Source organism: Papaver somniferum, chromosome 11, assembly GCF_003573695.1.
Source record: "Papaver somniferum cultivar HN1 chromosome 11, ASM357369v1, whole genome shotgun sequence".
In the NCBI taxonomy this organism is placed as follows: Eukaryota; Viridiplantae; Streptophyta; class Magnoliopsida; order Ranunculales; family Papaveraceae; genus Papaver; species Papaver somniferum.
In genome coordinates, this window is record NC_039368.1 from 88,964,076 (window position 1) to 88,990,513 (window position 26,438).

Here is a 26,438-nt window from a genome sequence, read left to right on the forward strand (position 1 = left end):
AGAAAAAAAGAAGAAAATTCTCATTAGTTATGTATTACAAAAAGATTGTCTCTTTATTTATAAGTTACTCTATAGCTAGGCATTGAATACCATTAAGAATGGAGGTTAGTGGCATGCGCTCATGCTTGCTTTTAGTGTATACAAGTTACAAAATTATGGTGAGGAAGTTTGATGGTGATGTAAAGGTGGTGTAAGGGTGTTGTCATTCATATTACATTTATTTACAACTAGGGCTGCACAACGGGTAGGGTGGGTAGGATATGACCTATATCCGCCACCCTACCCGTTTACTGGCGGTTAAGAAAATCTTTACCCGCCAAATAATGGATAGGGTAGGATACGGTTAAAAAATTGGCGGGTAGGGTAGGGTTGGCGGGTATGAATAGGGTATGTGCACCCCTAGGTAGGGTGGGTAGGATATGGCCTATATCCGCCACCCTACCCGTTTACTGGCGGTTAACAAAATCTTTACCCGCCACCCCACCCGCCAAATAGTGGATAGGGTAGGATACGGTTAAAAAACTGGCAGGTAGGGTAGGGTTGGCGGGTATGGGTAGGATATGGGCACCCCTATTTACAACATCGTTTTCCCTTCTATTGATTGATAGATCTATATATTCTCCACGAAAAAACGCCCACCGTGGGGCATGGAACTCACAACCAGAAGGTTAAGAAGAGCCGTGCGCTCTATCAGCTGAGCTAGACATTTACTGCTGATCTACGAATCCGATTCAAAGGACATTTAAGTTACATTCAACTTGGTTAATGTACTAAATAAATTGATCACTTTACTGAGCAAATCTGCACTTGCAAGAGTTGCCACATATAAGGTAAACCTGGAAGAAGTTTTCAGATAGACATTTGTTCTGCAAAATTTATGAAATGAATGTCATCAGTTCCCTATCAGATACCTATAAAACATGCTTCAAAAAAAAAAAGATACCTATAAAAGCCTACTCATTGACATCAATTTTATCCAACTCTAACTTCTGATACTCTCCACCATTAACAAGTGATCTTAGACCATCTTTTAGCTCAAGCACACCCTCTCCCAAGACTGCACAGACAGGGAAAATGGGCACTCCTTGAACTCTAATCTTTAGTTCCTCCAAAACATCCTCTGTTCCATCCTCGTCGATTTTATTGGCCACTACCAAGGATGGCCGATCTGATAAACCCTCTCGGTGAAACTCAAGCTCTAAAACTAAGTCTCTAAGCTGTTCCCATGGAGGTATACCTTTTTTACCATCTAGTGCTGCTGCCAAGTCTACCACATAGGCAAGAACTTTTGTTCGCTCAATGTGTCGTAGAAATGCATGCCCAAGTCCACGATTTTCATGAGCTCCCTTTATAATTCCAGGAATGTCCGCCACTGTGACTGAGAAGAAGTCATCGTAGTTCAAATTTCCTATACTTGGCCTTAAAGTTGTAAACGCATAATGTCCTACTTTAGGTTTTGCCTTTGATATAGCCCCTAGAAGTGTACTTTTACCAGCATTTGGCATCCCAACGAGACCCACATCAGCAATACTCTTTAATTCTAAGACAAGCACAGATTCTGAACCAGGCAAACCAATTGACAGTGAAGGTTGATCTTCATCATCTGACACTTTACTCCTGAACTTGGAATGCTTCCCAAAAGAAACATTACCTCGGCCACCATCTCCACCACGAGCAACAAGAACTCGTTGGCCTTGTTTTGTTAGTTCTGCAACATTGTACTGAATTTCTACTTGCTCTTCCATATTATCTCCGTCTAATTCAGTTTCAATTTCAGTATTCTCTAGGTCTTTATTCTCAGTCTCGCCAATTTCGCTATGGGATATAAGTTCTTCCTTGTTGATGCTCGGTTGGCATGCACTATAAGATGATGCAGTTCGATATTCAGTGGAAGAAGTGTGCGAAGTTTTACTCATGCTAGTTGAGCTTCCATTACTTCTTTTAAAGGTAGACGTTGACACATCCATTTCTTCTATGTTCAGATCTTCTGCTGCATTGGAGGAGTTAGATTTAGTTATCTGATTGGAGTCAGTGGAATTAACCTCAAGCGCACCAGGGATTTCCCAGGGATCCAAAGGCTTCAATGAACGATTTTCAACAGCAACAGGAGTTTCACCATCCACAAGATGAATAACAGTACCAACAGGTACAAGAACAACCTAGTAGATAAAAGTAAGGGTATTAGAGTGTGATTGCTTAATAGTTTGACCCCAGACTCAGTTTTCAATCACAAAAGAGGAATTCTAATTGTAACCTTGTCCATGCCTCGGCTTCCTATCATGTTTTTAGGCGCTCCATGTCCACCTCTTTTTGCATTCTGTGGGACCAAAAAAACCTCAGTTATACTTGTAGGATAACTAAATATCTTAAGCAGAGGCCGTGAGAACAATTCGAGCAATTGAGAAATTGCCTTTGCACTGACCATATGATGTTGAAGATTCCTGAAGTCCCAAACTTTAGGAGAGCATTCTAGGATCACATCACCACCTCTCCCACCACTTCCACCTAGAACACTCGAACAAAATAGAAAGCATGTTAGAAACTAACTAAAAAAACCCAATAAATTCATGCAGTGAATCATTTCAATATGCTTACACCTACTCAAAATTGGATATTAACCAGGAGTGCACAAGAAACAAGAATCGAATCTGTTAACCAGAGATTCATGGGAGGATTTTGGTAAGAAATCCAAACCAATGGCCCAAACTAAAGATTCAAACTTCATATTAACTTCGAAAATATTTTAATTAAAAATGAGTCTTATTAAACCACCATCAGGTGTGCCTTGACGTTCGCTTCGACTGCGTCGAACACTACAACACCCATTGCCTCCATCTCCTCCTTTAGCCCAAAGCCTGAATTTGTCTATCATCTTTCTCTCCTGTTGTATAAAAACCATAAATTAGAAATAAAGGAGGATTCATTGTGAAAAAAATCATCAAGTGGTATAAGGAAGAGAAAAAAAAAGAGAGAGAAAGAAAGACCTGCAGAGGAGCAAGCTTTGGTTCCTTAATTGGAGTATTTGAATAAGAAGCGGAGGAATAAAGCATCCATGGACACTGAGTTGATCTTCTCAGAGCTTCGAATTTTGGAATGACTGGTGAGCGGCGCAGCCACATCTCTCCTCTCAAGTGGCGTTTTGCTTTTAGAATCTGAATCTGATCTGCTGGATCTGGTAGTAAAGTACCAGTTACATGATATCACATGAACCGTAACAAAGCACAGCATATGCATAAATAAACGAACATAATGGGCACATGAAACTGCATGTGTATGCAAGGAGTAGTATATTGTCATGCTTGTATGTTTGTCGTATTTTACAGTTTTTCGCCTATTGTGCTAACCTTGGGTCATTCGCTGTATACTGGGCCCACAGTGGAAGTGCCCTGTTGAACAAGTAGATGGTGATGCTGCCTAGAGATGTAAAAAGATTTAATCGCTAACTATACTACTACAGTAAGAACTACGCTATAGTTAGCTGGATGCTAATTTAAGGACCAATACCCTTTTGAGCATCATAACAATAGAAAAAAGGACACCGCACAATCAGCTATCCAAAATGTACTGCGTCTCGGCACCATATATAGGCCACATAGTTATCCGTCAAACAAAATACTCAAGAAAAATATTGCACGTAATTTGATGATCATGTAAAGCAACATTCATGTCCAATCATTCTTACAACTCCAATTGACAAAGACCACCAATTATTGTGAAATTGATGACAATGATTAGTAATTAGTATTTGCAAGTTCACCACCTAATAAATTTTATATTACTGTAATTGATAAAACCAGTTACTAATATATAGTCAAGATCACTACCTAACATATCCACAAACTACCAGCTTCATTTAGCTAATAGAAATTGGTTCCCACTTACAAGCACACCCTAGAAACAAAGCAAAAGCATTCTGAAGTTTCCTTTTAAGTTGTCCTGAGCAATGTCCTATTTCACTCCCTAGTTCGTCCTTATGGCTACATATATCAAATGCTGTACACTGAAGTTTTTCTATAGCATATTCTGACAAAGTAAAAACTAAATAACGAAACTTCATAAGCATCAATTCCATTTGTTGATGCAAGCAATTTTCGAGAAATGGGTGAATTCACTCTATAATTATAATTCAATATCTAAGATGCATTTCATCAAACAACTTGTGCACATTCATTTGTTAGTTCACGGTGACATCATATCTAAGTAGTAAGCACAAGGTAACCTAATCTCCACTACATATTAGGTTGTGCATAGAAAATTATAAGAGCTAAAGGACCATAAGCCTCATTAGGAGGAGTACTTACAAAATAATCTCCAAAATGCTCCCTGAAGTTAAAAAAAATAAATAAAAAAAATAGACAAAGTCGTTTTTTTTTTTTTTTTTGTAAATGCAGATATTGAAGCAAAGAAATTTCGATGCAATTGGTACGCAAGTGCAATACATTTTCTGAAGGAACTGTTCAACGACTGCCTTTGAAATGGTTCATACTACTGACCTGGTTTGCAGAAGGGAATATATTTGTTTAGTGAATGGTTTGGAACTTGGATAGAGGAATTGTTCAAAAGCCTTTTTGATAACCCCGACTCTTGGAATTTGATTCGATTATTAAATGTTAAAGGATGCTTGTTATTGTTTGGGAAATGTATAAAACGGTCCGAGTATTAGCACCCGATTTGCAAAAGGGTCATACTGCTACAATCCAATAACAAACAGGTCCTACTTCCGTTAAAGACATGGTTATGTTATTGGGTCCCACGAGTTCAGAGTTAAATGCACTCGGCAGTTTACGAATTTAACCTTAACCTGACCATAGTACATCCAACACCGCACATCTTACGATTGAAGCATTTCGAGATGATACGGACGGACAGAGATTGAAGTAGCAGGATGAAATTCTATAACAATTTAGGGTTAGGGCAAATCCAATTCATTTCCGTCTCCCCCCTTCTCTCTCTAAAATCGCTGCAGAAATGACGATTCACTTCAAAACTTGAGTGAATCCCTGGTTTCGATTGTAAACAGTTGCTCAGTGCATTACGCTGGTAGTGTATATGGTTTTTAACCTTGATTCGTGAAGATTTGCAACCAAAGAATCATACTGCTTGTAGGACGTCGGTGGTTTTCTTACAAGATTTCGTCACCATGTACTCGACGATCATGAGGTTGGTAATCACAACCATATTCTGTCAACTTCCACTACCAGAATGTAATTTATCGATTTTTTTTTTTTTTTGCAAAACCCTAATTTCTGAAAATTGAAAATTTTACATACCATTTTAGTAAACCCTAATTTGTGAAATTGGGTATGTTATCTGTTACTAGTTTCTGGTGTATTGAATTTGATTATGTGTATGTGTAGGAAATATGTGAAGAATCCAGTTAGGAGCTTTAGAGTTGAAGAATCTGATACAAATAAGGTTAGGTTTTTTGATAACATAAGTGTGAATTCTGGTGGATTGGAAGGTTTCAGTGATATAGTTCATGCTGCATACCAGTTACCACCTATTAAGAAAGTTAATTTGACATGGTTCAGTGACCCAGACCCTTTCTATATTGGTAGTGATGATGAATTCTTTGAAATGTGGGATAAGCGAGTGGTTGAAGATGATGGGTATATTCATCTTTACATGAATGTTACCAACAGGAAAGTTTCTCTTAGTGATGAATGCCCTTCATCTTCTTGTCTGTCAGTTTCAAAGAGTCTTTTTTCAACACCTGAGAAGGTGCAGAGTACATCAAGAATTCACATTGAAAGAGGTGCAGCACCAGTTAGTATTGACTCATCTCTTTTTTTAACACCTAAGAAGAGAATCATATATAGTAAATCTCCTGAGCTACTAAGAAGAAGTCCTAGGATGGTGCAGAAGTCAATTGCTGCAGTCACTGGTAGTGTGAATGGTAAGAAGTTATTTGTTAATGTGGATGATGATGACACTGGAGTTGAAGAAATATCAGTTGAATCAAGACAGGATGAGTTGGAGTATGAAAACATACAACTCACAAATACCGAAGAAGATATGTGTCATCCCATTGATGACTGTAGAAGTCCAGTTGCTGATGATGCAGAAATGGGTATAGAAGTGTACACTGAGTTTGTGAACAACTACTTTGGGGGATTAGACTCTTTTAATTACTTACATCCACAACTATATAAGAAAAAGGCAAATGCAGGTATGATTTCCATCTCTATGTTTTGATTAAATGCATTTGAACTTGTCTAGGACTTCTTCTTGTATGCATTTTAACTTGTATGCATTTTAACTTGTCTGCATTTACACTTGTATGCATCTAAACTTGTATGTATTTTAAGCTGTCTGTCTGTATTTTATGTTGTAGATGAAGGCCACAATGACAAAAGTTGTGGTGTTGGTGAAGAGTGTGACCTAAAAGGAAAAGAAATAGCTGTTATACCATCTGATACTGACAGTGGTGATAATTCTAGTAGCTGTGATTCTGATGAAGATGGTACTTTATTAGTCCAAGGAGTTGTAGAGGATGAGGGGCAGAAAACAGTTTGAGTCAGTCAGTATGAGAAAGTCTAGCGGCCACATGTAGAAGTTGCTGAAATAACATGTGGTTTTGATGATGACACTAGAGATGCTGAGGAATTTTAGGATGTTGATACAATGTTTGTGGGGATGGAGTTCATGGACTTCTACAGTCATCAATGGGATGACACATATCTTCTACGGTCATCAATGGGATGACACATATCTTCTATATATGTTTGTGGGGATGAAGTTCATGGACTTCATGAATTTTTGGATGTTGATACAATGTTTTTGGATGATGACACTGGAGAGGCAGAAAAGCAACAACAGGAAGAGAAGCCGCTTCAACATCTGTTACTGCTGCATCATCATCTCAACCTACAGATAGTGCTGCTGCTGGTGCATCATCATCAACAAATGCAGGTGGTAGAGGCTCAAGAGGTGGTAGAGGCTCAAGAGGCGGTAGAGGCTCAAGAGGTGGTAGAGACATATCTGGCAGTACAGTGCAACAAACACTGTCACAGAGCATTCCAGGTGTTGGTGGGATGAGTCAAACACTAACTCAAACTTTCACAGTGCCAAAGGTTACAGTTCCTGCTGCTGATACTCAATAAGTCATTTGGTTCTTGATTATGGTTCTTCCATGGGCACAGTTTATGTTATTAAACTAGACTACGTCTTTTGTTATTGCATCTGTTTGCAGAAGTATGACTGTTATTTTTATGTTATGGATTGTTGAACTCAATTATGTTATGTTGTGGTGATAATGTTAATATTCTAAGCTATGTTAATATTCTAGATTATTTTGATGCTTTCAGACAACATGAAATTTTCTTTTTATTTAAAATGTAGCTCATTACATTTGTAGATCTCCTATTTCTTTGCATAATTCTGCCATTTTCAGGGATGTTTGTTTTACATTGGATTTTGCTGCATTGAAGACAACAACAGATAACCATTGAAAATCAAGACAGTTGGAGCATTTGAGGTAAGCAATGTTGTAGTTGTGTGCATTTTGGCAGAAGAAAAGCATCACAGTTCCCTTACACTTCTTTTTCTTGCAGGGTTGTTGCTTCCATGGACAGTTGTTGAGCATATGTCTCTTGTCACCACAAGCAAAGCAGGAATGTGGAGTTGGGAGTTGCACTTTCATTGCTCTTTTTTTTGGCATCTGCAAACCACTCAAAGTATGAGCATACTGAGCATCTCAAGAACTTCTCAGCAAAATGATCTTCAGTTTGAGCTTTCAACAGCTTTCTCGCTCCACTGCAAAGTACATTTTTACACCTTGAATATATCCACGGACAATCAATAGGATCATGCATTCCAATCTCACATAAACAACAAATAACATTGATGTTGCTTGAACCATCAACTCTGTTGCTGCTGCTGCTTGCCTCACTTGAATTGTTGCACCATTCACTTTTGCCTCCACCCATTTTTGGTTTGAACATGTTATCTGTCATGTTTGTTGGTTGTTGGAAGTTGAAAGCAAAGTATGAATATGTGCAGGTATATAAAGAAGTGTGAAAATCATATCGTTGGGAACGGTCTGATTTTTTGGCCACTAATTTGCTGCCACGTCACTGGATTGCCACGTCACGGGATTTCCACGTCATGGGATTTCCACGTCGCTGGATTGCCACGTCACGGGGTAGCAAACCACGTCAGTTCAGGTTAACTCCGGTTAAAAAGGATTGGGTTAGGTTTGAGGGCATTTTGGGGACATTTGACACCGTTTTTTTCTAAAACTGTTATGTCGCCCCATGTACGACTCTTCTGTAACTGATTTATAAAAGTGTGATCAATTTGTAACCAGATTAACAAAAATATGACCTTTTTGTAATCGGCCCTTGTTGTTTCCTTGAACTTTCTTCTCTGATTCTGTCCATTTGGTGTACGCAGTCAATTATGGACTTCTATTTATAGGTCCAAGCTCTCTATCAAATTAAATCACAAAAACTCTCTTTAACTCATATCCATAGTTTAACACCTATATATCTTTCGAACACAAAGTCGTACAAAAGTCATAAACGGCCAGGTGACAATGATGCGGACCGTTTACTTCAAGGTTATTTTCTTCTTTTTCCTACTGATTATTGATCAAAGTTTAGCAGCGGATGAGGACGGGTTTTTCTATAATGACTTCAAAGCCGCATTTCTTACTCGTGATGGTGCAGCTCGCATAGCGGACAATGGTCTCTTGCGGTTAACTGATCTCAGCGACAAGTATCAGACAGGTCATGCCTTTTATGCCAGTCCACTAAAACTGAAGAAGGGTAGTGTATCCTTCTCGACCACTTTTGTCTTCGCGATTGCATCTGAGCTTGGCGCCAATAAATTAAGCGGTCAAGGGATGGCTTTCGTTATTGCACCTCAAAGAGCACTGCCAGGAGCTTTACCAAACCAATACCTCGGCTTATTTAACGACACCAGCAATGGACAGTCATCAAACAATGTTCTTGCGGTGGAGATAGATACTGTCTATAATATAGAGTTCGACACCATCCAGGGTCCGCATGTTGGAATTGATGTTAACAGTTTAAAATCTGTCAATTCTACTGATCCTGCATACCACGTTAACGGGGAATCCAAGCAGATAAATGTTAACAGCGGGGAACCAGTTCAAGTGTGGATAGAGTATGACGGGATAGACAAGGCACTTACCGTAACATTAGCTCCAGTTAACACGTTGAAGCCAGATATTCCACTCTTGACATTGTCCAGAGATCTCTCAACCATTTTCTTAGATGACATGTACGTCGGGTTTTCAGCTTCTACCCAGACTGTACTGACATATCATTACATATTAGGGTGGAGTTTCAAGATTGATGGTGCAGCTAATGCGCTAAATCTCTCAAGCCTTCCTAAGCTTCCTACTGAATCTTCTAGTTCTCAGGACACCAAACCTAATTTGGCAGCAGATTCAGATCAAGGGTTTACTTATAATGACTTTAAATCCGCGTATATCACTCGCGATGGTGCAGCTCGTGTAGCAGAAAATGGCCTGTTGCGGCTGACTGATGTCAGAGACAAGTATGAGACAGGCCATGTCTTTTATTCTGGTCCACTGAAACTGAAGGGTAACGTATCCTTCTCCACCACTTTTGTCTTTCAATTGCATCTGAGTTGGGCACCAATAAATTAAGCGGTCAAGGAATGGCTTTTGTTATTGCACCTCAAAGAGCAATGCCAGGAGCTTTAGCAAACCAATACCTCGGCTTATTTAACGACACCAGCAATGGACAGTCAACAAACAATGTTCTCGCGGTGGAGATAGATACTGTCTATAATATAGAGTTCGACACCGTCCAGGGTCCGCATGTTGGAATTGATGTTAACAGTTTAAAATCTGTCGATTCTACTGTCCCTGCATACTTCGTTAACGGGGAATCCAAGCAGATAAATGTTAACAGCGGGGATCCGGTTCAAGTGTGGGTAGAGTATGATGGGATAGATAAGAAACTTGCTGTAACATTAGCTCCACTTAACACGATGAAGCCAGATACTCCACTCTTATCGTTGTCCAAAGATCTCTCAACCATTTTCGCCGACGAAATGTACGTCGGGTTTTCAGCCTCTACCCAAACTGTACCGACATATCATTACGTATTAGGGTGGAGTTTCCAGATTAATGGTGTAGCTAATGCACTAAATCTTTCAAGCCTTCCTACGATTCCTCCTCAGCCGTCTAGTTCTATACATACGAAGCCTAATTTGGCGTTAATATTACCTGCAACACTTGGCTACATTCTTGCTTTGGTATTGCTGATGTTTTAAATTTGTACATATTTCTTATATTTCTTTCCTGTGATTTGCTTTCTGAATATGTGCGAATAAGAAAATAGTCCTAATCAACTTTGAATAGCCCAGTTGTTTGGTTGATTAGGGTCTAGTTTCAACAAGCAAAGTCAGTGGTTTGAGTGTCTATTTGATTACAGGTTATCTAATTTCACACTTTTTCGTGATGTAACTCATGCCTTTGTTGATATTTGATTTGGCTATTGTATTTGTACCGATTATTTCCTGTTTTAACATGACAGTTTCTTTATGCCAATAAAATACTTCCAATAATATCCCTTCAGAGCTGCGGAAGGCAATTATCAGGGTCTTACAGTTTTATCTCTTTTTAATGTCAACGACTTGCTCATAAATGTAAATGGGGGTGTACTGTGCAAGCGCTTTGACTTGAACACATGAATTTACCAGAAAATATAGTAAAATGTTAGTAAAAGTATAATTTTCTAAGAATTTCAGACATCCTAGTCATTAGATTTTTATCCATACCACGAACTACCAGCTTCATTAAGCTATAGAAGTTGGTTCCCACTTACAAGCACGCCCTAGAAACAACGCAAAAGCATTCTGAATTTTTCTTTTAAGTTGTCCTGAGCAGTGTATTTTACGTATTTCACTCCCTAGTACGCCCATATGGCTGCATATATCAAATGCTGTACACTGAAGCTTTTCTATAGCATATTCTGGCACAGTAAAAACTAGTAAATAATGAAACTCTATAAAAATAATTTTATTTCTTTGATGCAACACATCAAGCAACTTTTGAGCACAAATGGGTGAATTCACTCTATAAATATAATTCAATATCTAAGATGCATTTTATCAAACAACTTGTGCACATTTGCGATAACAGCATAAGGTAACCTAATCTCCACGAGCTCAATGAGCATAAGACTCATTAAGAGAAGTACTTATATAATGATCTCCTAAATTCTCCCAGTATGCATTGTCGTAAAGTTCCTTACCTTATGGTATATGTATAATAATAAAAGATAATAAGTCGTTTTTATTTGTCAATGCAGATACTGAAGCAAAGAAATTTCGATGTAATCGGAATGCAAATGCAAATGCAATGCATGTTCAGGAGGAATTGTTCAACGACTGCCTTTGAAATGGTTCATACTACTGACCTGGTTTGCAGAGGGAATATACTGTATTGTTTAGTGAATGCCTTGGAAGTTGGATAAAGGAACTGTTCAAAAGCCTTTGGATATGATGCTTGTGATCGTTTCCTTGAACTTTCTTCTCTGATTATTATACGCAATCAATCGAAATTCAATCACACAAAATTTTCTTACATATCCTTGTTAACTACTATATATCTTCCTTGGACACAAAAGTCATATAAGGCCAGATGACAATGACGCGTACCATTTTCTTCAAGGTTTATATTATTTTATTCGTTCTCCTACTGATTGATCAAAATTTGGCAGCAGATTCAGAACAAGGCTTCACTTACAATGGCCTAAAAGACGCTTTTGTCACCCGTGATGGTGCAGCCCGCATTTCAGAAACTGGACTTTTGCGATTAACTGATCTCAGCGACAAGTATGAGACAGGTCATGTCTTTTATTCCCGTCCGCTGAAACTCAAGGGTAATGTATCCTTCGCGACCACTTTTGTGTTTGCAATTGCATCCGAGTGTGGCACCAATAAATTAAGCGGCCAAGGGATGGCTTTTGTTATTGCACCTCAAAGAGCACTGCCAGGAGCTTTAGCTAACCAATACCTCGGCTTGTTCAACGACACCAGCAATGGACAGTCAACAAACAATGTTCTCGCGGTGGAGATAGATACTGTCTATAATATAGAGTTTGACACCGTCGAGGGTCCGCATGTTGGAATTGATGTTAACAGTTTAAAGTCTGTCAATTCTACTGTCCCTGCATACTTCGTTAACGGGGAACACAAGCAGATTAATGTTAACAGCGGGGGATCCGGTCCAAGTCTGGGTAGAATATGACGGGATAGATAAGACTCTTTCTGTAACATTGGCTCCACTTAACACCTTCAAGCCAGATATTCCACTCTTATCGTTGTCCAAGGATCTCTCAACCATTTTCGCAGACGACATGTACATCGGATTTTCAGCCTCTACCCAGACTGTACCAACATATCATTACGTATTAGGGTGGAGTTTCCAGATTAATGGTGTAGCTAATGCGCTAAATCTTTCAAGCCTTCCTACGATTCCTCCTCAGCCGTCTAGTTCTATACATACGAAGCCTAATTTGGCGTTAATATTGCCTGCAACACTTGGCTACATTTTTGCTTTGGTATTGCTGATGTTCTAAATTTGTACATATTTCTTTTCTGTGATTTGCTTTCTGAATACGTGCGAATAAGAAAAGTCAGTGGTTTGAGTGTCTATTTGATTACAGGTTATCCAATTTCACACTTCTTCGTGATGTAACTTATGCCATTGTTGATATGCAATTAAGTCTGTTCGATTTGGCCATTGTATTTGTACTGATTATTTCCTGTTTTAATTTTTCTGAAGTTTCCATCTACTTGCATGTATACCTGATACTAGTTAACATGACAGTTTCTTTATGCGAATAAAATACTTCCAATAAATTAATTCCCTTCAGAGCTGCGGAAGGCAATTATAAGGGTCTTATAGTTTTATCTCTTTTTAATGTCAACGACTTGCTCATAACAAAGAGGCAAGAGCTTTGCAAGTAATGTAAACGGGGATGTATTATGCAAGCGCTTTGACTTAAACACGTTACTTTACCGGAAAATATAAAATGACAGTAAAAGTACGGAAGTGCTAAACATCCCGCGGGATGTAAATCATTTCCGGTAAAAGTATCATTTTCTAATAATTTCAGACATGTCATTAGATTTTTATCCATAGATGAAAACGTAAAAAGAAGGGAAGGGCTGTATGTACGCTATGAAAAGTTAAGAAGCCAACATGACTTGATCAACAATGTTGCATTATTAAATTCCTCCGTAATAATTCTTCTGTAATAATGTTGCATTTTTAGTGGAACAGAAACTGTTTTAAGTGGAGTGGAGATATACAAAAAGATCAGAAGAATATAGAGGGAGCGAAAATTGATTATACTCATACAAGCATGAGAAAAATAAAATGCTTATTGCTTAACTTTCTGTATTCCTAAAGTAAAGTAAAACTACATACAAGAGCAAGACTGTCTTTTTTAATCTTCTTCTTACTATCACCTCTATTTTCAGGGTGAAGTTTTCAACTGACAAAGTAAAATAAAAATATACATACAAATCCGGCAGTAACTATGCGTGAAAACTCCTTTTCTAACACTTCAATGGTTGAAGTGCATATTAGACTTAGAGTGTGCGATGGGTAGCGACAATCTCAACTGCAAATAACTTCCTCCAATAGATCTTCGAAAATTAAGTCTTCTAATTCAAGCCCCACGCAATCACAATCTATTTGAAGGTTCATCCAGCCATTCACCCTTGATAGATCTCGAGTCACGACGTAATCCAACGAAGAGTATTCTTCTGGCTGTGAACTTAAATACCAGCTAATGATTCCCCACACCTCCTTAAGAATATTATACCCAGCAGGCATCGGACGTGTGGAGCTATTACGAGACAAAGGCCCCGGCCAATAGGTGAATGATCTTTCGTAGATTTCCAGTAATACCTCATTAACGGTGTCAAATAGAAGTTGGTGGTGATCATAATAGCTGTCGCTGATCTCACCTATAGCGCATTCTGTTTTATATGGAGATAGATACTCCATCTCTTCAAATAAGGAAGGGTGTAATGGCTGGTCAGGTGCATGCCAAGTTCCCAAGCACCTAGCCCCTGTGAACCCAGATAACTTCAGAAGATCTCTTACATAATTGAAGTCGGCTTCATCTTTCTTATCCACTTTTATGTAATGAGAGTCACTGTCAAAAGTCTTCCTCGGGATTCTTACATTCTCCTTAACTGTTGGGCTACTATCCACACTAGAAAAATCCAATGTATCTGTCTCGTCAAAATGTATGCACCTAGGCTTTAACTCATGACCTGCTAACATATTGACCAAAATCAACTAAAATGTTAGCCTTCGACCAATTACAAATGCTTGGTAGAAGTAGCGAGAATGAATATCAACAGATGGTACACTCATATAGTGGTAAACTTTAATCTATCATGGATTATGTCTTTACCGTGTTTTTTTTAAAAAAAAAACCCTGCAAATAGCCACTAATTCTCAACTACGCTTAAGCTTATTTCTGAAAGAAACAATCTACAAGGAAAAAATAAATAAATAATTCAGGGTTTGGAATGGTTTTAACAGATGAGAGGAAACCGTACATATGTGAAGGTGATGGCATACATCTACAAATAATTTAAGAGCAAGGGTAGTTACCTTTTGAGGTGAAAACTTCTGAAGGGCTGGCTACACCTTCTTGAAGAGAGAAGTCAAAAACAGAACTTGGACTAGGCTGTGCCAGCTTACAACATGTGTTATTCGAGACAGTAGCAGCATGCTCGTATGGAGAAATGGAACTGCATTCCCTCATTTTCGGATCACTTTTTCCGCTCTCACCCCCTTCAACATGATCATTATCGCTATTCCCCAGTTCCAATCCCATCCTACCTCTTTCAAAGTGACTAGTTTCATCTACTTCTAACAACTGCTTCTGGTGCCTACTTTCTGAAAAAGCATCTCATTGAGTGTATTCTTCCTTTATAGGTTTACCTATACCTAATGTCTTACATTCATTACCATTCACCAAAAACACCAACGGTTTCCCAAAACCAACGATATCAGATGTTGCCTCACTCTGAAGAGAACGGTAACACTCAAGATCAGGTAGAGAGAGAATCCTTCCTAAGGATTTTGGTTTTGAGGTACGTCGAACTTGTGAACACCCATCTTCTTTTGTCAGCCTTAATCTGTCAACTGGATGCTGCTTGGCCTCTTGGTTGCAAATGGACTCAAATAACTGAGCATACCTATCTAGGGATTCATTCAGAGAGGCCGTCCTTCTCATTTGGCAGAGCCGAGCAGAACATTCAAACTCATTAGTACTTTTCATTTTGTCTTTATTGTTTATGTCCATTGCAGACTCTTTCCAATGTTTACACATCTCCTTCCTTGTGTTCCTAGAAAATCTACGGCCACATGGAATTTTGTGAAGGATTGCATCCATAGAAACACGGTGGTAAACCTCCTTTCTGCTCTCCCTGATTGCATGTATTATTTTTTGCCTAAAATCCTTGAATCTACGTCTCCGCTTTTTCAACTCATGGGATGTACCTGGAGATGACTCCATTTTAATTTGTTTTCATCAACAAAGAAGATTCCTTTCTCTATAGTATCTGCACTATTATCAGGCCCTAATGGTGTACGTGCTGCATTGCTATCCTCTGAGCATTCAGTTGTGGTTACCGTTGAAGTTGTGTTGTCAGTCTCCAACAATCCTTGCAGTTGTGCCTTTTCCTTCTGCTGGGTTTTTAGCTTCAAGCGCTTCATTATTTGTTCCTCTGTAGGACTAGCTATAGGAAATGTCCCTGACCGTGCTAATCCTCTCTTGACATTAGAGGCCCATAATCCCTAGAAGTGATGGGCTAAAGCGTAATCTGGGTCCTCTAAGATTTTCAAAAACAATGCCTTTTTAACTGTAAATACCTCTAGAGCCTCCAGAAATTCCTTTGACTGGTAAAGGGTGACATCTCTGTGCAGCTCCATATCACTCAAAGCCTTCTTCTTAGGCATGGGCTGGCTTGAAATATCAGTTTCATTCTCAATTATCAACCTCTTCAGCTCATCTAGCTGGTCTACACCCAGAGTTTTTAAAGTACTAATGCTGCTACACACCTCACAGTACTTATGGAAGGGAATATTCTGTCTGACTAAATTCCATGCGCTTGAGGTTGGAGTGTTGCATTCACCTCATTTTGATCTTGAGCTGAAGCTCCTACATGACGGAATTAATCAGTTCTCCACAACCGCGAATGGTGTGCTTTTGTCCTATGCTTGTGGTGATCATGTTTAGACATCGCTTCAGCAATCAATTTTCTTATGCGCGCTTTACCAGATTTCCTCTTGGTTAGACTCACCTCTGCAGTCTTTTCTGGACTCTGTAGGATTTCAAACAGTTCCCTAGTCATTTTAGTGATAGACAAATTGCTACCTTTTAATATGAAATCATCCAGTAAAAACTACAGACGAAGATAAAAAGTCCCCAAGAAATAAGAAGAAAGGAACTTGCAATTGTTTCCTATGATAATTGGTTAGAAAAAAAAATTATTCTCTCAAGTACTCTACTTTGATTTTTTTTCCCAACTTTTCCTCTGTATCAAATACATTTATACTATAGTGTAACTTACTGAGACTTGGGCATCCACTTCAGAATGCATGGATTCTTCTGCATCACCTATATCAGGGACGTCATTATCTGTTTCACTGTTTGCGTCTGCACAAATGATAACAATGGAATTAGAACTTTTATCTTGATTCAAGCAGAAATTGATGTAGTGGTGACCATTCACTTCATTCAATATACTAGATAATATGAAAATTATGGAGTAGTACAAAATGAGCATAAACAACTGCAATACGATATCAGGTTACCCCTATATCCTACAGATAAAATGCATTACATCCAAACCAAGAGGCGCACTGTAAAGAACAAGAGAATCTATGTTAAGTATTGCAGCCATTATAACTTTGAAGCGACACCTTGTATAATTTGGATGCACAAACAGTCCTGAAAGGCTGAAAGTATTTGTATAATTTGAAGGTGATAACAAATTTTTGGAAAGGTAAGTCAAGGGTTTGTTATACGGTCAATCCATTAAGATCTACACATGAAGCTATCATAATGTCACGCAGTAGACAACGCCTATGATGACCTCTATGACACTTACTTAACAAGCCAACAAAACCATCTTTTTGCCAAAAAAGGCAGGGACTCGATTTTTATTGACTGAAAAACCTATGTAGGGAATACCATTTCCTCCTTATGGAGATCGCAACATTCTTTGTATACATTTTTGAACTGTAATGCTGGCGTATGTATATTCATGTCTTAAAACAGAAAAAGGGATTCCGTAACGAGTTTCCAACTGTTTCACTAGATTGACTAAGATACCCAATAAAATCCGAAAAACTAACCAGCCATTAGAAAAATCTAAGATCATCTATTGAAAGAACAATGAGCTGAATAACCATATGGCCAAGAAATAGTGTGCATGAAATCTCGAAAGACTTTCTAGAAATCCATGACTATACATGTACCCTAGTGAAACGGCTTTGTAATCACCCTAAAAAGGCATAAACTAGACGAAAATGACAAGTTCACAAATGGAATGTTGCAGCAAAATGCCATATATCCTAAAGTACTAATACTAATCCAAAACATAATAAAAATGCATGAAAGGGATACTATTGTTTTAGAGAATACTGCTTTACTTATTTTTATTAAGGAGAATATCTCCTGTCATAATTATTGTAATGAGGAGATTATCTCCGCCATAACTTTTGTATTCACAAAAGGGATACTATTGTTTTATATAATAAGAATCCTGGTGAATAGAAATCACTAAGGAAGTTATCATCAAATCCAAGATGGTATCAGCCCCCCTACGATCCTATTTTCTCTAAACCATTAAAAATCAATGGCGAGGGAACAACTGAAGCTCACAGACATTGCTGAGGCATATAGTCCTATGCATCTACAGCAACCCGATGATGCTTTCTACATGGATACCGGTGCTACGTCGCACCTCACTGCTGATCCAGGTAATCTACACAACGTTTTCAATTTTAGCAATGTACGATCTATCTTAGTTGGCAATGTCAATAGTATTCCAGTTACTGCCAGTGGTACCAAGTTCATAACCCTTCCCTCTCGTACTCTTCAACTCAAAAATACCCTTGTTGTTCCCGATATTATCAAAAACTTAGTTTCCGTTCGTAAGTTCACCACTGATAATTGTGTGTCTGTTGAATTTGATCCTTCTGATTTTTCTGTGAAATATCCGAGTTCGAGGAAAATTATCCTTCGATGTAATAGTTCCGGGGAGCTCTACCCGATCACCAACTCTACCGTGCCACCACAAATATCATCCCAGTCTTCCCCCATTTCTCTTGTTGTCTTTTCGCCAGATATTTTGCATAGCCGCCTTGGTCATCCCGGCAAAGCTGTTTTAGATGTTCTTCATACAAATAATTCTATTCATTGTAATAAGAATCAACATTCTAAACTTTGTCATTCATGTCAAGTTAGTAAACATGTTAGATTACCATTTTATGAATCAAATTCCATTACTTTTGCACCATTTGATATCATTCACAGTGATTTATGGACCTCTCCTTTACACATAGAGACCGGTTTCCGTTATTATCTTATATTACTGGATGACTTTACCAACTATCTTTGGGTTTATCCACTAAAGTTTAAATCCCAAGTTTATGAAAAGTTCTTGGAATTTCGTTCATTTGTTCAAACTCAATTTGAACGTCAAATTAAATGTTTTCAATGCGACATGGGCCGCGAATTTGACAATTCTTCGTTCCATACTTTTTCTTGTAACAATGGTCTTGTTTTTCGTTTCTCTTGCCCCCAAACTTCCTCCCAAAATGGCAAGGCTGAACGCATGATTCGTCGTGTCAACGACATCACTCGCGCTCTTATGTCTCACGCTTCCGTTCCCCCTAAATATTGGGTTTATTCTCTTCATATGGCTGTCTATCTCCATAATATTCTACCCACCAAAGTCCTTCATAATCAATCACCTGTCTCTATTCTTTATCAACGCCAACCAACATATGATCATCTTCGTACATTCGGTTGCCTTTGCTATCCAAATCTCTCCTCTACAACTCCCCACAAACTCGCCCCTCGTTCCACTAGGTGTATCTTTCTTGGTTTTCCTCCTAACCACCGTGGATACGCTTAGATCTCACCACACACAAAATAATCCTGTCCCATCATGTGACATTTGACGAGAGTGTTTTCCCATTTTCTACCCCTCCTCAAAACAACCCCCCTGATGACGACGATGCGTCTCCTTCTTTTTTTAACTCCTCCCACAATAATCACCTATCTTACCCATCCTCTAGTACTACTCCTATTGTACACCAATCATCTCCTATACAGCCTACTCCACCTGACATCTACATCCCACCTCATCGTCGCAACACATTATCTACTCCTCCCATCCAAACGTCTTTCTTTCCTCCTGCCACTTCCGTCCCCACTAAGTCAGCAGGCCCCATCACCATTTCTTCTTCCCACAGTACGTCAGTTCTCACTCCCACTCCCCAATGTCAGTTTCCACTCCCACCTCCATACCCCACTGAGTCAGCAGCTCCCCTCACCTCTTTTTCTTCTTCTTTTCCCACTGCGTCAGATCCCACTCCAACCATTTCTGCACCATCCAATCATTGTGTACAGCCTACTGACGTTAACCCATCATCCCCACCAACCACTTCTTCCCCTACAACAACCATTGTCCCTACACCTTCTTGCATACCTCCAATCACTACTGTTCCTCCAGCTCCTTCTCGCCCCACCACTCGCGCCTCCCGTGGCATCTTCCGCCCTGTCCATCGTCTTAATCTTCATGTCCAAACCCTTCGTCATATCTCTCCTCTCCCTCGTTCTCACTTGTATGCTCTTAGAGACATAAACTGGAATGCTGCCATGAAAGATGAGTACAATGCTATGTTGAAAACTAATACTTGGGAACTGGTACCACGACCACGTGACGTTCATGTTATTCGTTCCATGTGGCTCTTTCGTCACAAATATCATGTTGATGGCTCCTTGCAGCGATACAAGGCTCGTCTAGTTGCTAATGGTAAATCTCAGCAGGTTGGGGTTGACTGTTTTGAAACGTTTAGTCCGGTTGTCAAACCAGCTACTATTCGTACCGTTCTTACTATTGCTACTTCGCGTTCTTGGCACATACATCAGCTAGATGTCAAGAATGCGTTTCTTCATGGTGACTTGACCGAGACATTATATATGCATTAGCCTCCGAGGTTTGTTGATCCTGATCACCCTGATTACGTATGTCGACTACGTAGGTATCTCTATGGTCTTAAGCAGGCTCCACAGGCGTGGTTTCAGAGGTTTGCCAAGTTTATCACTAATTGTGGTTTTCGTGCTAGTGTGTGTGATCCCTCCCTCTTCGTTTATCAATCAGGTTCCGAGACGGAATACCTATTATTATATGTTGATGATATTATTTTAAGTGCCTCTACTGATGCTCTCCTATGCCGCTTCATTGATTTGATGAAAAAGGAAATTTTCTATGTCTGACCTTGCCCCGTTCCATCATTTTTTGGGTATTACTGTTACTCGTTCATCCTCAGGGCTATTTTTGTCTCAGTCGTTATATGCTCAGGACATCATTGCACGTGCGTCCATGACAAAATGCAATCCAGTGGCTACTCCGGTCGACACCAATGCCAAGCTCAGTGCTACCTCTGGCCCTGCTCTCGCGGACCCCACTTTGTATAGAAGCCTAGTCGGTGCTTTGCAGTACCTCACTTTCATACGGCCAGATATATCCTATGCAGTCCAGCAGGTATATTTATTCATGCATGATCCTCGAGAGCCTCACATGTAGGCCCTTAAGAGGATTATTCGCTATCTTCAGGGAACAATTGATCACGAATTATTTCTCTCGGTCTCCGCTATCTCTGGCTTAACAGCATACTCTGATGCTGATTGGGCGGGTTGTCCTGATTCACGTCGTTCGACTTTTGGATTTTGTGTATTTCTTGGAGACAACCTCATCTCCTGGTCATCAAAACGTCAAGCAACAGTTTCTCGATCCAGTGCTGAAGCGGAATACCGGGGGGTAGCAAACGTTGTTGCTGAAACAACATGGATTCACAACCTTCTTCTAGAGATCCATCTACATTTACGACGTGCTACTATCGTGTATTGTGATAATGTAAGTGTGATATATATGTCTGGAGATCCTGTTAAACATCAGCGCACTAAACATGTGGAGATTGACATACACTTTGTTCGTGAACGCTTTCGTATTGGTGATATTCATGTCTTGCACGTCCCGTCTGAAAACCAGTATGCTGACATCTTCACCAAGGGCCTTCCACGACAGCTATTTGTTCGTTTTCGTTCTAGTCTTAGCGTTTGCTCCTCTCCCGCTCAGACTAAGGGGGTGTATTAGAGAATATATTATACTGCTTTACTTATTTTTATTAAGGAGAATATCTCCTGTCATAATTATTGTAATGAGGAGATTATCTCCGCCATAACTTTTGTATTCCCAAAAGGGATACTATTGTTTTATATAATAAGAATCCTGGTGAATAGAAATCACTAAAGAAGTTATCATCAAATCCAAGAAAAGGAAAGCGTGTAATTACCCTCAGCATGTCTTCCACCCCAATGCCTCCTATGAGGCAACATTTTTCTGACACTATGCCACTGATGGAAGTTAAGAATATCAAGTATCCCCCACATGCAATTCCCAGGATGAGAATTTCTATAGATTGCAAATACATAAACTCTAAGTTCTGCGTGCTCCAAATTCATAACTCAGTTGAAGATTCTGGCGAATGCCGACTGGAGACAAAGAAAAGAAGAAGAGAAAAAATGAAATCGTCTGGGGTAAGGGTAGAACTTAGGTTTACAAAGAGTGAGATGGACGGGGTGGATTAAATCTATCTGATTTTAATCAACGACCTATACTTATCGGTTTTCCATTGATTTTTGATTCAGTTTTCAAGTCAAACCAAAACCGAACCAATAATGTCGGTTTCCAATTTTAGTAAATGGTTTGGTTCTCTTCCTAATCGGTTTGGTTTGGTCTGGTTCCGGCGGAAAACCGATATCATGTTCAACCCTAATCCCAACATTGTGCAACCTGCTTGATGTACGCTAACATGACTAAGGAGGCCACCAGTTCAGGCAGTAGGTTATCATTTACCCTTATATCTAATTCATCTGTCGCATTTTAATTTCTCGGGGCAGAATCACTAAAAAGTATAGAATAGACTAGACTAGACTAGCAACAGAGAAACAACAATACAAGTCAAGTCATTCAAAAAAAAAAAAAAGTCGCACTCACTTGATCCAAGAAGATAACATGTACCAATTTTCTATAAACTAAATAGAAAAGAAGTATGAGCCAACATCTATTACATAACTTTAGCCGTATGAATATTTAGTTATCCATTTTGAAGTTTATTACTAACAGTTGGAATGTACTCCATGTGTACAGGTGCGACTGTTCATTTATGACTGGGTATCACACAATCAAAAAGTATGTTATTACCAAATGGATACCAAATGTCACCTTAACGATTCTTTATCTGAACAAGCACAAAAGCGTTTCCTCAAACCTCTCCAGCCACGACAGAAATGGATATCAAATGTCACCTTATCGATTCTTTATCTGAACAAGCACAAAAGAAGAGAAGAAATGAACAACTTAAGAATCGTACCGTAATTTGATTGATCTTTAAGTATCAAATGGAGCGGGCCAAGATATACATGAGAACGAAGGAATGAATTGACAGAGATTTCAAAGAACAAAACAAACCCATGCTTGAAAAAAGAAATGCTTCCTTTACACACCAATACAACAAATTAATTTAATTTACTCAAAGACGTTAAGCAATAAGAAATGAATGACATAATTAAATGAAAACTCCAAAGAGTAAAACGATCTTTGTTTCCATGTATTAATGCTAAACATTGCCAAATTGGAAAAGAACATGCACCTTTATTTGGCGGAGGAAATTTCTCTTATTGGATAAATCAAGCTCGGCGGTGATCGACCACGAGAACTTATGACAACAATCCGATATTTTAGAGCAGAAGCAGAAATTCATAAGTTGCAGAGAATCGCAAAGAGAAACATAAGGATCTGTTTCTCTTTCTTCATTTTTCTCTTATTTTCCGTTTAGTTCGTTACATTCTGTTTTTATGCGAAATTTACTCGTAAATTCCTATCGCTTTCTTCGTTCCCTCGCAAATACATTACGACTCGTATTTCGGGACCCATGGGTGGGAACCGGGAACAATCAGACACGAGTTCGAACTTGGAACGCTAAAAGATAACAACGTCTCCTTCACGGAAGGGAGAGACAGAGAATTTGGGAGTGGGCACTGTCCTGATTTTTAGGGAGGGTTTTCGGGTCCCACTTTCGGAAACAAGACCTGTTGATTTTCCTAGGGTTCTTCGAGATAATGCCCAATTCGTATTTTCCTTCAATTAGGAGGATCTGTTTTAACCTAAGCTGTCGAGACAGTAAATCAGATGCCCATCGGAAAGGATGGTGATTCTGCTCAACTCCGTGAACGATGTGTTTCACAGTATTGCTGACTTTCTGCTGGTTGGATGAATTGCGTGCGACTCTTGTGGAAAGCAAAGGGCTCTGTGGGTTGTGCTATGAAGAACGTCATGATGGCACGAGGAGAGTTCCACTGGCTGAGGAAGACGAAGGACCAGCACTCTGGAAAACAAGCCAGATGTGCCGATCTCAAGCGTAAAATTATGTTAGTTGCAATCAATTTTACCAAAGTTTAGAAACCTGCCATCGGGGCCGAGTGGGGGACAACTGAAGCTGAATAAGGACAAAAAAAAAAATCATGAAATAGGTAATTTTCAAAAACAAAAAGAAAACAAAAAAAAAAGTATTGTTTGTGGGGTTAATCCTCGAGTGATTTGTGGGGAGTTGAGTGTAGTTGGGTTTTACGCGTAAGTCGTGAGGGAGTTCGAGGGAGTCTTTTAAAATTTCCGTTAGTCGTGGGAGAGTTTAGAAGAGTCTCCCAAACTCCCTACAAAACACCTATTAGTCGTTGGGGAGTTTGAAAGAAATCCTTGAACTCCCTGTTAGTCGTAAAACCCTAGAACGCTAGGGAGTTGGTTGTTTTGGGGAGTTCTGGAGAGTTGACAGTGTATTTTTGCCTGTACACAAATCTCTCAAAAGAGTAGAGATTTGGGAGGAGTTTGGTCAGAGAAAAACACAAGAGAAAGAAGAGGAAACGCTTCAGCTTCAGGTATGCTTTTTCTCTATTTTCCTTCTTTGTTTCTTTCAGTCCTTTGAACTCAGCCAATTGCATAACCATGTCATGCACTTCCTTAACAACATCAGAACTTCTGCAGCTGCACTCCTCTCCATTTTCTCAGCACCATCATAAACTCCAGCTCAAACTAGTAAGAGTAGCATTGCATAAGTAAAGATTAAAAAAATACAGAACAAAAAATAGCACTAGAAGTATAACAACTGATAAATACCAATCTGTGTTACGTGCCAATGAATAGAGAAAGTGACAATGAATCATAGGGAACCCCGGGCACTACTTTTTAGAAAAAAATATCAGCAAGTACCAATTGTGTTGGAGCAATTATTGTTTTCTTCTCTTATTAGTTGGAGCAACAACAGGTGTTGCTGAATTGATTGTTGTTCCACTGATTGTAGCTTTTTGTTCAGGTTCTTGTTGAAAATCTTTTTTCCCTGATGATTGTATGATGGTTTTTACATCTGCTTCCCTGTGATATACCCTGATGATTGTATGATAGTCTCAGTATTAATGTAGCTAACCTATCACACCATAGAATGGACAGTTCCAGCCAATCTGCTGAAAACAACAAGAAGAAAAAGAATGTTAGGAAGAATAAGAATACGGAATCAGATACGGATATGAATACAAATTACAAACAATGGACAACACGAGAGACTGAGAAACTATTGGAACTGTTCATAGAAGCTACACTTGAGAAGAAGAAAGACACTAATGGATGTTTTACTAAGAGACTAGTGGAAGATTCCATACTTCCAAAACTTAACCAAGCATGTGATTGTGACAAATCTTATGAGAAATTTAAAGGCAAATATAGATGGTTCAAGACTAGATTTGGTCAATACCAGGATTTGTTTAAATCTTGTACTTTTGGATTCGGTTGGGATGATGCTAACAAGATGATTACTGGAGCCGACGAGATGTGGAACAATTACTTTGAGGTATGTATGTGCTACTTACTGACAACTGAATTTGAACTTTTTTCTTCTATTTTATGCAGAGTTCTAATTCATGCTTTATCCTCTCTTTTTGTGTGTGTGCTAACAGAGCCATCCAAAGCAAACTAACCTAAGGGACGAAAATGGTAGAGACAATAGTGACTTGCTTATTTTTTTTGGGAATAAATGTGCTTCTGGAAAAGTTACAGTTGATCTTACCCATGAGGGTACAAGTGCTAGAACCTGTAATGGGGAAGATGAAGAAGATGAACAAGATGATTACTTAGATATTGATTATACTCAACAAGAGAAATATGATAGTGCTTTTAACATATCATATGTGGGATATGGCTCAGAGGAAAATGATGAACAAGATAAAGATGAAACTCAAGATATGAACACAAAGAAAATTCCTGTCAGAAAAATGGCACCAAGGAAAAGACCAAGGTGTGACATTAGTGACTCTTCTACATCAACTAATCCTACTGAGCAGTCTGATTACCTAGAGAAATTAATTTCCAACAGTTCATCGATTGCTTATTCTATTGATTCAATGCATGCTCTTATTGCGAAAGAAAAAGAAGACCGCAAAACTGAAAAAGAAATGCGCAAAATTGATAAGGATAAGAAAGATAACCAAGTATGGGATCTTGTTTATGGCATGACTGAATTTTCTTTGGAAGATAAGTTGAAAGTGATTGAAATGCTCGACAACAATCACAAGAAGAACTTATTCATACGTTTTACTCCTGAAGAGAGAAAGTTGTGGATTGGTTCAAAGTTAAAAGCATAAACCTGTCATCTTTACAAGTTTATGTTAGGTGTAATGGGCTTTTAGAGTTCCAAAATTTAGTCGTTTTGCTTCATCGCTATTAGTATTTATTTTATTTTTCCCCTAGTTGAGACTGTTAGAAATATATGTTTTAAACAAAAAATGTATTTCCATTTATTAGTTTTATTAAATTGTCTTTAATAGTCTTAATGATCTTCTTACCGTTTCATATTAGAAGAGTAAATGATTTTTATAAAATCACTATTAATGTTTTCATTAAACTCAATTTAAGATCTTTTGACTATAAAATATATATTGGTTGGAAAAACATTAAGAGAGGCTTTTCTTTAATGTTTTCAAAAGGTTTTAAGAAAAAATCAGAATTTTGAGAGAAAGAAAACTAGTGTATGATTATCACTTGTTTTCTATAATTTTGAT

General features: G+C 38.7%; 4 protein-coding genes and 1 long non-coding RNA gene across 10 annotated transcripts; 2 read left to right on the plus strand and 3 right to left on the minus strand.

Annotated features, from left to right (window-relative positions):
• Positions 1–762: 762 nt before the first annotated feature.
• On the minus strand, positions 763–11,695 carry LOC113323655 (probable GTP-binding protein OBGM, mitochondrial). 5 transcript variants are annotated; one of them, XM_026571984.1, is made up of 7 exons: positions 4,494–4,579; positions 3,345–3,386; positions 2,985–3,172; positions 2,773–2,881; positions 2,423–2,505; positions 2,255–2,317; positions 763–2,159 (listed from the first exon to the last, which is right to left on the minus strand). In XM_026571984.1, exons 2-7 carry the CDS (start codon positions 3,352–3,354, stop codon positions 954–956), a joined length of 1,659 nt encoding a protein of 552 aa, XP_026427769.1. In that variant the 5' UTR covers positions 3,355–3,386; positions 4,494–4,579; the 3' UTR covers positions 763–953. The 5 variants fall into 5 exon arrangements, with proteins under 5 accessions (XP_026427769.1, XP_026427774.1, XP_026427771.1 ...); XM_026571989.1 differs by lacking the exons at positions 3,345–3,386; positions 4,494–4,579 and adding an exon at positions 11,418–11,695; XM_026571986.1 differs by lacking the exon at positions 3,345–3,386 and having other exon boundaries at positions 4,494–4,613.
• LOC113324758 (L-type lectin-domain containing receptor kinase IV.4-like) lies at positions 8,540–9,637 on the plus strand. The gene has a single exon (XM_026573047.1). The coding sequence runs from the start codon at positions 8,540–8,542 to the stop codon at positions 9,635–9,637; it is 1,098 nt and encodes a 365-aa protein (XP_026428832.1).
• On the plus strand, positions 9,295–11,426 carry LOC113323656 (probable inactive L-type lectin-domain containing receptor kinase III.1). The gene has a single exon (XM_026571990.1). It carries the CDS (start codon positions 9,649–9,651, stop codon positions 10,267–10,269), a length of 621 nt encoding a protein of 206 aa, XP_026427775.1. The 5' UTR covers positions 9,295–9,648; the 3' UTR covers positions 10,270–11,426.
• A 1,759-nt stretch (positions 11,696–13,454) lies between the features above and the next one.
• On the minus strand, positions 13,455–21,820 carry LOC113321643 (protein TRM32-like). Of its 2 annotated transcripts, none has more exons than XM_026569553.1 (4): positions 21,626–21,820; positions 16,606–16,691; positions 14,639–16,356; positions 13,455–14,292 (listed from the first exon to the last, which is right to left on the minus strand). In XM_026569553.1, the coding sequence occupies exons 3-4, from the start codon at positions 14,862–14,864 to the stop codon at positions 13,628–13,630; spliced, it is 891 nt and encodes a 296-aa protein (XP_026425338.1). In that variant the 5' UTR covers positions 14,865–16,356; positions 16,606–16,691; positions 21,626–21,820; the 3' UTR covers positions 13,455–13,627. The 2 variants fall into 2 exon arrangements, with proteins under 2 accessions (XP_026425338.1, XP_026425337.1); XM_026569552.1 differs by having other exon boundaries at positions 13,455–14,295.
• A 513-nt stretch (positions 21,821–22,333) lies between these two features.
• LOC113320702 lies at positions 22,334–23,182 on the minus strand. The gene is made up of 2 exons (XR_003346252.1): positions 22,985–23,182; positions 22,334–22,656 (listed from the first exon to the last, which is right to left on the minus strand). It is a non-coding gene; the product is annotated as an uncharacterized LOC113320702 (long non-coding RNA).
• Between the last annotated feature and the right edge of the window lie 3,256 nt (positions 23,183–26,438).